The sequence below is a fragment of the Oculina patagonica genome, chromosome 8, assembly GCF_052425735.1.
Source record: "Oculina patagonica isolate OP01 chromosome 8, crgOcupat, whole genome shotgun sequence".
Taxonomy (NCBI): Eukaryota; Metazoa; Cnidaria; class Anthozoa; order Scleractinia; family Oculinidae; genus Oculina; species Oculina patagonica.
Window position 1 is genome coordinate 18,395,127 of NC_135765.1, and position 9,899 is coordinate 18,405,025.

At 36.6% G+C, this 9,899-nt stretch overlaps 1 protein-coding gene across 1 annotated transcript in view; it reads right to left on the reverse strand.

Annotated features, from left to right (window-relative positions):
- Positions 1-1,559: 1,559 nt before the first annotated feature.
- The window catches only part of LOC144662795 (uncharacterized), a 152,900-nt gene continuing 144,560 nt past the window's right edge, over positions 1,560-9,899 (reverse strand). Inside the window, exons 11-19 of the mRNA XM_078523730.1 lie at positions 5,050-5,302; positions 4,836-4,946; positions 4,474-4,664; positions 4,249-4,371; positions 4,059-4,129; positions 3,149-3,189; positions 2,965-3,061; positions 2,520-2,619; positions 1,560-2,193 (exon numbers count right to left, since the gene is read on the reverse strand). Of these exons, the coding sequence (XP_078379856.1) occupies positions 2,125-2,193; positions 2,520-2,619; positions 2,965-3,061; positions 3,149-3,189; positions 4,059-4,129; positions 4,249-4,371; positions 4,474-4,664; positions 4,836-4,946; positions 5,050-5,302 (1,056 nt within the window). The 3' untranslated portion in view covers positions 1,560-2,124. The remainder of the gene's footprint in view (positions 2,194-2,519; positions 2,620-2,964; positions 3,062-3,148; positions 3,190-4,058; positions 4,130-4,248; positions 4,372-4,473; positions 4,665-4,835; positions 4,947-5,049; positions 5,303-9,899) is intronic.

Genomic DNA, 9,899 nt, shown 5'->3' on the forward strand with positions numbered 1-9,899 from the left:
GTATTCTTGATAAATTGAAAAAAAAAAGACAGGACCATACTTATTGGGGACCTTAATGCAAAGATGGGGGCTGATAACTGCAAAGACATGGGACTTCATGGACTTGGCGTTATGAACGAAAATGGAGAAATGTTCGCAGACCTTTGTGCATCCAACAAATTGGTCATAGGAGGGAGTGTCCTCCCACATAGAAGGATTCATATTAGTGCCATACGTGAGATAACTTTCGCTCGCACGTGCAAACAAAAAGGCGACCTAAGATATTTTTTCGATTGCTTAGCTTGTGCAACCAAACATATATCGATTGTTTGAAATCATAAAATTAGTTAATAGAACTATCACTTGAACAGTGGCCCGCGGTTTCCTGTTTCCTTATTATAAACCTTAAATTATAAACCATTTCTATTGTTTGTACTTGTTACTTTTCTGACAGTAAAAGTTAAGAAATGACACGCGTAAGTTAACTTTTGTAGGCGCATACAATCTAAAGAGACGATTTACAACTTTTTAAACTTAGTTTTTTAACAATATTAATCTGACTGTTTTCTTTGTCATTAGAACTTTTCTATTGTTCATACTTGTGTGATTCTCGAAAAAGAGGGCTAATAAGTGCCTTGAGCCAAGATATGTTTTTTCTGTTTTTCATTTCTCTTTGTTTGAAACTGAAAACGGGATGCAATGTGCAAAGTATAGTTCCGTGCAAGTCAAAATTTTCGAACTGTGGAATGATTTCTCTTAGAAAAGCCATAGAGCATCTACTTAAGCAATGCAATTATCTTAATGGAACATCCAAAGCATTAGCACAGCGCACAATAATAAGTCTTAGGATAATAGCATTAAATAGCATTTGCCACGTATGAAATTGTGGCAGAAGTTAGGTAGTATTAAGTGCAAAGAGTAAGATAAGAAATGCTGTATTAACTATTGAATAACTAGGTGGAGAACCATTATGCAGTAAAATAAAATAGTTAAGTGTGAAGACGTAGTAAGCTTTATTTTAAATTCTTACTAGAGTCAGGCAGGAATGTCTTCTATCGCCATTCCTGTTCTTGCTAGCTATTGACTGGATTACAAGAAAGACTACATCAACCAAGAGAAAGGAATCCAGTGGACGCTGTCGACATTCACAGTTGAACGACTTCGGCTATGCTGATGATTTGGCTCTCTTTTCGCATAACTAACGGCAGATGTAGGAGAAAACATCAGACCTAGAAGGAAGGTTAAGTTCCAGATAGCGCTGCTGTTATAATTCGAAACATTTTTGGTCACGTCTTCAAGAATGTGAAACACCATTTTCTTGGCAAAGATAAAGAGAACTTGTTTTTAAATTTAAATTCTGTTTCCTTAATATAAGTTTAGTTTCTTTGTTGTCGTTTCAACTGACTACTTTCAATGCAAGTTGTTTGTTGTAGTGTACAACAGAAGTGGTGAGTTAAGATTACTTTTGCCAGGCAAGTACTAAATTCAAGCAGGTGATCGAGAAGTGTGCAGAACATTTCCTGATAAAATCAGGGCATCAAAAAAACAACATTACATATCTGATTGCAATACTTTATTCCGTTTATAATATTTTAAAAATACATACGTTAAAAAACACATCACAAGATACACTACTTCTACAGGACCTTTACTTTTACAACAATACTACTTACAATAACATATCATTTCAATAATATCAGCGCGAGTATTTACGATTTATAATACAAAAGAAACACTGTAAAGGAAGTGCATCTCCGTAAGGGATTTTAATCGGCGAGTTTATATCGATCGATCTTACAAGCAGTATTAAAGAACCACTAAAAAAAATCAGCTAACAATTTAGCTAGAGACTCTTAGAAGTTATATGTTAAAAAAATATATACCCGCGCGATTAAACGTTTTGATATGCATTCTACTTGACCCGGCTTATTTAGTGGCTACTTTTATTTCAATTACTTTTATTTTCTTAAGGTTGTTGGCTTGATTTCTGTTGGCAGATAGATGTGCTTATAACTAGGAGGTTTATACTGCAAATTTAAAGTTTACTTTCATTTCTCTTTTATGTTGTTGTTAATAGCGACTTATCTTTTACATTAACGTTAACTTTGCAGCCGAGTAAGAGTACGACGTCTGTTTCACTACTTGTTATTCAGCCGTAAGATCCTCCATGTTGGCGTACAAGCTGTTGTCATACTCATCAAGGTTGATGTATGTCTGCAACAGCAAAATATGTCGCAGGTTAGCTGTGGAATCAATTTTTAGTTTCGAGTGAAGCTGATTTAAGTTGACTGACATGGTGTAAGCAATGCAAAGAATAATTTGCAGCGAAGATAATGCTTCCGCACCAATCGCTAGTTATTTTTTCTACTTTGCTAATTTTATAACTGCGCCGTCTTGTGAACTAAAATAAAAGATGTTAAAAGTCAAGTGTTCCAGGTGTGAAAAAAGGACGATAAACTTCGCCTGTTTAATGCTGTACATGTTTATTTTAGTTACTTTTTGCGTTACTAACAAAATATGCCGAATTCTATAGTGTTTACCTTGTGGTTTCTCTCAATGCCTTTCATCGTTTCTTTTAGTTTAGGAAAGGTTGGTCGATCACTTGGCTTTTGTTCCCAGCAATTAAGCATAATCTGGTAACTAATCAACATAAAGACAGTTAGCAACAGGCAAAGGATATGCTTCATGTAAATAGTATGGTTGCGCTGAACGAGATTTGAGAGCGGAACTCAATAAATAACTGATCAACTGCAAAAATTTGCGTCCTGTGGGGAAAGACATTTATAGTAAAGTGTATTGTCTTAGGCAAAAACATACTATTAAGAGGTTTAATCAGTGTTACATTAGAGATTACAGAGTTAAAAAACAGGACAACGAGTTATATATTGTTTTCATTTCTTGTCCTGGTGAGGGAAGAAATCGCAAAAGAAATAATGAAAACAGCAGCAGCAAACACAACAACAACAACAGCTACAATGTATTTACAATTTGCTATCCACATGTTTCGGTTTTGGCATTCTGAATCCTTCTTGAAGTTTCGGTACGATTTGTCGAGCGTTAACTCCCGGATATGGAGATCCACCTAGATAAGACAATCGAGAGTAAAATGAATGGTTTTCATGATGTATGGTTTAATTTTATTATGTAAACGATGAGTATCTGAACCTACCTATGGTAAGAATCTCGTACAGAAGGACACCATAGCTCCATCTGCGAAAAAATGTGAGTAACAATTAATTGGTAACAATATAAATAGTACAGGAAGGAGTTGGAGGTGGGGCGGGGGCTGGGAATAGTGGAGAGGAAACAGGAACGATAGGACGAAAGAGCATGCACGTCTTGGCTCTGTCCTTTACAATGCTAATTTTCTGTGTGTTACTTCCTTTTAAACCGTCCTTTAGATAATCACTTTTTTCAAGTAGCAAACAATAAATCTTTTTCATATTACGTCTAACATACCAAAGAACATTTCATTATCAGAGAACGTTATATCATTAAAAAAAATTGTTAACCTGTATACAAATTGTTTTTTAACTCCTAGGACGCGGTTTTGGGCCACAAAATAGAATATTACTCCAATCAATGAGAAGGAGGTTGAAACCCAGGGGACTAAACAGAGTTGCACGTAAATATTAAAATTAGCTGAAAGATTGAGCATCAACACGAGTTACTCGTATGACTTCCAAAACAATAATTACAGTAACATAATAATAGTAAAAGTAATTATAAGAGTAATTATCGAAGTTATCCCGGGATGTTGCTTAGCTTTGTATCCATTGACAAGATATAATAATCAGTGTCCCCTTCGTTCCTCCTCTAACCCTAAAACATCGTTCTGATTTGTATCACTTCAATTGTGACCCACAACAGCACTCCACCACCCCGCTTCCTCCTGTACTGCATGGTTACTGGGTGGTAAGCATTACGTTTTTTGGCGCTTGAGTACAAAGCTTTATGTTAAGTCATAAAAAAATCATATATCATGGAATCTGCGGAATGTCCTACATTCTAGTTGCTATATATGGCGGGCAGGTAAATTGAAAGGGGAGATAATTATTGTTTATTTGATAACCACTCACACATCACTTTGTGTTGTGTATGTTCCGTATACCAAAGCTTCGTAAGCAGTCCACTTGACAGGCAACCGGCCCTGAAAGATAAACAGGCTCACTAGTCTTTATCATTATATGCTATCACAGGCTTTAGAACAATAATACAATTTATTGTGAGTTTCGGGGGAGGGGGGGGATGGGGGGGGGGGGGACTCACCCGACTTTCTTTGGTATAAATATCATCCTGGTAAACATTCCTCGCCATCCCAAAATCTGTCACCTTACACTTCTCTCCTTCACCAACAAGAACATTTCTGGCCGCCAAGTCACGATGGATTATCTAAAAGAAAAAATGCCAATATGTCAAATTGCAGTCCTTGTTATTTAATTCGGTTTTCTCTTTAGTTGCCTTGGGTGAATCCATATTATTATAGATGTTTACCTTTCTTGACGACAAATAAGTCATCCCATCAGCTATCTGCCATGCAAAACTCATCAACTGCTGTGAAGTCAGATTGGTTTTTGGCTTTCTATCCGGGTTATTAAAATACGTGTCATTGAGCCCACGACTCTTCCTCAAATAACCCAGCAGATCACCGTACGGGACATACTCAATAAGGACCAGTAACGGATCTAGAATAAAAGATTCCATTAACATATAGGTACTGAATAGGAATACAGTCAAAATTTCATTTAAATTCTGGAGCCGAGGGAGGACGTATTTTGAAGCCATTTTATAACTAACAGCATATGTATGTATCGTTCATTATACAACATTTAAAACGGAGATATTTATTCTTTTACCAGTTTCTGTTACACATCCCATCAACGTTATCACATGAGGATGAGGCTTCAGTTTTTTCATCAATTCAAGTTCTGAAAGCAGGTCCTTTCTGTCTGAATCAGGAGCATTATCTATTTGGAGCAAAGCAATTTAAGAAAAATATCGACCCATTGCAATCAAACAATCGAATCTAAAAAAGGTCACAGTATCGCTTAAATTTGTTAATGAGATAACCTTTCAACATTTTCACAGCCACAGTCACATCTTGGTTACCATGGATGTTCTTTGCTGTTGCCTTAGCAACTTGGGAAAAAGCTCCATTTCCGATATTTTTAATGATGTTGACTTGTTCTCGTCTGATCTCCCAGCTTCTTGTTGAAGGATGAAGCGGCATGTAATCACTGCTGTTAGGAATCTCGTAAGTTGCGCTGGTAACTTCACTTGTTTTGATTGACTGAAAATCTGCTTCCTGTTGGACAACAGTTGTCTAGGAATAAACAGTAAAAAAAATTAACGACGCCAATTTAATAAGAAATAGTAATTGGTAGATTGGCTTTCTCCCCGAGCCTATACTGAAAGCGAAATTAAAAGAAGAACTTACCATTTGAATGGAATCTGTCAAATCTGCCCGTGATGAGGATTTGCTACCACTGAAATTTGAAGATATGATTGTAAGTTTTAAACTGAATTTAAAAACTCATTGAAATATGCCGATGTAGTATCGTGAATAGTCATTTATAGCTGTTGCTTTCTATAGTTCTCGTTTAACTTAAGAAATTTTTCTGATTTAAAAGAAGCTAGCTATAAGTTAATTTACTATTTTGTCATCTCCAAATATTGACTGTTGTACTCACCGTTTCTCACGCTTATGGATTGCTGAAAAACAAAAACGTGTACAGAAATAAAGCAGCGAATGGGCTTTACGATCGCTTATTTCTGAACGACACAAGGAGTGGAGCCGCTCTAGAAAAAATACCTTTGGCACCCAGGGTATTAGAACGGGAACGCGCAGATAATACCAAGGAAAGCTAAAATCAAAGCGGTTACTTTCAATAGCAACAACGATAACACACACTGGAAATATTTAAGATGGTTTCCTCCCAACATTCGAGCGACACCGGCCAAAATTAAGTTACTAAAGAGACCGCATAGCATGGTAACAGTTGAAGTGCAGCTAAAAAAAATTCTAGCATTCAAGTTGACCCTGCGAGTGAGAAATGGATTTGAAATTATCTATATTTCAATTAAAACAGACGTTTCACGCCAGTTCTATACAAAATGGCGCGCGTTCCAAACATTTGTACGAGGTTTGACTTTAAATTTTTCGAGAATGCTTTATGATTTAACCACGGGGTTACTAAGACAAATGAATTTCAATAAGATCTTTCCGTGCTATGGGTAGGTTTTTGGTACTTAATTTTCGCACTCATTTCTCACACCTTCAGCGGAATCCTTCTAAACAATGAGCAAAGCTCCGATGGTTTCATTACAAATAAACGGATAGGTGGAGGTACGTTAAACGGCTTAACAACTTTCTAAAATTATATTTTAGCGAAAAATTGTAGAGAGTGAACACAAAGAATTACCTGGAATTTGACGCCTTCTCCAGCTGATAACACTGATTATAACAATGATTATAACCAATAAGATTATGATACTGAGATAAACAGCATGAAGAATCTCCACTTCCCTGTCGCATCTAACAACTGTGGGTTGTAACATTTAACATTAATATTTGTTTCCTCTCTTTTATTTAAAGTAGCATGCCTGTAAACCAGTCATCTGGAAATTGTTTGTAAGACGAATACAAGTATATACATTTATTTTTGTTAAAGTTGAATTAAAAAAGGAAGTCAACAGCAAACCGCTCACAGGACCATGTTTAGTACAAATGTTTCGCCCTTCGGACTTCTTCAGTGTATAGTTGACATTGGACAATACTTGGTAATAGTGGTCATATGTGACTTCCTTTTTTCAATTCAGCTTATCTAAATCTTGGAGTCAAGGCATCGTACACTGTATATAAGATCCCAAATTGCGTTGGATCCTAGTCACAAGCGGCATTTTTCGTTTGTGGCACTGTTTCTAAAAAAACAATGGTATATATTGCAATTCCTGAATTTTGATTGGTTAACAGGCAATAGTGTATGAGCTCATATGCCATTGACTCAAATATGGTAGCGGATACGCGTCAAGGAAAACAGCTGGGGAGCTCAAATATTGCAATTCTTTCGGCTTTTTTTGTAAAACAATTATTCCACACGCGGTTGTTGGATATGAGATCGTTATTGTAATGTATTGTTCAGCGGTTGTATACGCATGCTAAATAAAGGGCGGACCTGGGTTCTTGTATGGCCGCCATGTTGAAATGTAGTGTGTTGTTAGCGTGTGTTTTCATCTGGCCTAATCAGCCGTATAAGAGCCCATGCAAAGGTTTCTCGATATTTAAAAGTTATAGTATAGCCAACTCATATCCAACGCGCGCTCGTGGAATAATTAAAAATTATTCTTTGAAATCGAGGTGAATAGTGGTAGATACACACGAAGTGATCTCAACAACAAGCGATCTCAAAGTTTTCAGAAGGAAACCATTTAAAGTCGATTTAATTGACCTCTCAATTCATGCATGGAAAACGTACATACTGTACAAGCGGCACTAACCGACATGCGCAAAAACAGTTTAAAGAATCTTCAAACATGGCAAATCTAGTTAATCTTCGATAAAATCCTCGTCACAATCTAGCAAAATGGTCCTTTAATACCACTCAAACCTGCAATCTGAATCAAAAACCTACTTGCAAAACATTTTGACCGTTGAATCAAAGCTTTTGAAGTTCACTTGAATTGAAAATTGAAAGAGCACTTGGCGAAGGATCCACCTGAATGTTTGGATTATTCTGAATGTGTGTAGAACTGTGGTGAAAATTGGATGTTTTCTTGCACAAAGACGTTTTCCTGAATATTTGTGGAGGATGTTAGTTGAATAACACTTGATGTTGCTGCCGATAAATCTGCGGTATTCATTTCTGCCGATGCTGGGCGAAGAGCGCGACTTGACGGTAAGCAATTGTTTATCGTTTTAGTACTCGAGTTGTGTGGACATTGTGCTGCAAATTGCAAAATATGTAGTCGTCTTTTACTTTAAAAACCATCAGGCTAAATTTCTTAGCCTTTTTTGTCTTTTCTGGTTCAGAATCTTCTTGTATTCTTAGTATTTGCGATTCAGAAACGCCGGCGAAACGCAGGTTTACGCCGGCCATTTTGTTTCAGTTTGGATCAAGCATTATTCACTCCCTACGGAGTGAATAATGCTCATTAGCCCGAGATAGCGAACCAATCAGATTGCTTGAAACACCAAGATCACTGAGTGTGTATATACTAATTGTTAATATTTTTATTTTAAGGTTAGATATGGTTATATATTTTCAGTTACTCTCCTTACAAAAAACGTCTTGCAAGACGAGTCAGTCTTCTACTATATAGACACTGAATTCATTAATAACCTGTTTCCTTCTGATGTGAAGTCGACTTAGTGGACCCTAGAAAACATGAACGAACATACAGTTAGTTTAAAAAAAATGTGTATACAACTTAGTTATACAGTAATCCAAGATGATAGAGTTACTACAGTTCCCTAAGGCATTACATATACAATACCAACCATCACTAATTTCTTTTTACGACAAACAGAAATATCAGAACAAATACAATTTAAAGAAATAATCTGCAACAAGAAGTTTAATTTTCTCATAACTTTACCTCCTAAAACTTTGATTTTCTTGACGTTTTGCTTTTCTTTCAAACTCTCTCCATATTTGTTGGTTGCAGTCACAACAAACTCATACCGCTGATTCTTTTTAAGCGTGACGACGTATTCACGAACAGAGACATCATGAATGACCTCGAGTCTTCTCCAGTCTCCTACGGTACCATTACTACTAACGTTTCGTATATATACAGTGTATTGTGTGATGTCCGCTCCATTGTTGACTGGCTTTGTCCATTTTAAGGCCACTTCATCACTCTGTACCTCCGCAGGCATGTTTACAATGTCTGGTGTCTCGGGAATTCCTGATTGATAAAAATATTAAAACATTTTTCTTTATTCCGATAAAATGGGTTTCACGTTATGCTTGGCGCCACCATTTTGCGCCTATTTTGTTCCGTCGCGAGCACAAAATAGGCTGCTTGTTTATCCGCCATGTTGACGGCATGTATTCGTGTTTTGCTGTTGTGTTTGACAATAATGTTACACCACTTTAAAATAATAGACCAATGGACAGCACTGTAGCAAAATCATCGACTTTAAGTGACAACTGCATAAATTAGCAATTTTCGTAAAGCCGATGTCAGTTTAGCTGTATCCCTTTTGGTTGGACATTCAAATAATGAGAGCTGTTGAAAATCTTACCTTCAATCTTTGTCCTGATTGTCTTTTGCGCAGCTGTACCCTCAAACACAGCATTCCTGGCAAACACTTTCACACTGTACTCGGTATCTCTGTCCAGACCTCCAACGGACAGACTCGTTGTACCAGGGTCAGTAACATTCTCATTCTTTATCTCAGTGCTACCCTTTAGTATGAACACTCGGTATGCTGTGATAGGACTCCCTCCATCATCACCTGGTGCAGTCCATTTTACTGTCAGTGAAGTGGCTTGAATGTCTGAAGCTAAAGATATGATGGCTGGGGATCCTGGTTTTTCTGATTAAAAAAAGAAGAAAGTTGATTTTGTTGTGGCACTAACAAAGTACAACGAAACCAAAGATGGATGCTACGTTTATTCCACCCCCAAGGCATGCTGGAACAAGCTTTTACAATGCATGACGTACAAGCTTAACCATGCATGATGTAACAATTTCTATCATTCTATTGTAGCTGTAATCTATTACTGCTCTGATCAGTGTCTAGTAGGTCTCTGTTTAACGGTATAGTTCAAAAACCGCAGTTACTGGATTTAAATTCTGTAAAAAAAATTTGAAGGACTATTTCATTATACTGTAAAAGGTTTCTTAAAAGAGTGTTTATAGTTTTTCATTGGAATCAGGTATTAAAACTTATTTACAAGTTGATTTTTAATGAA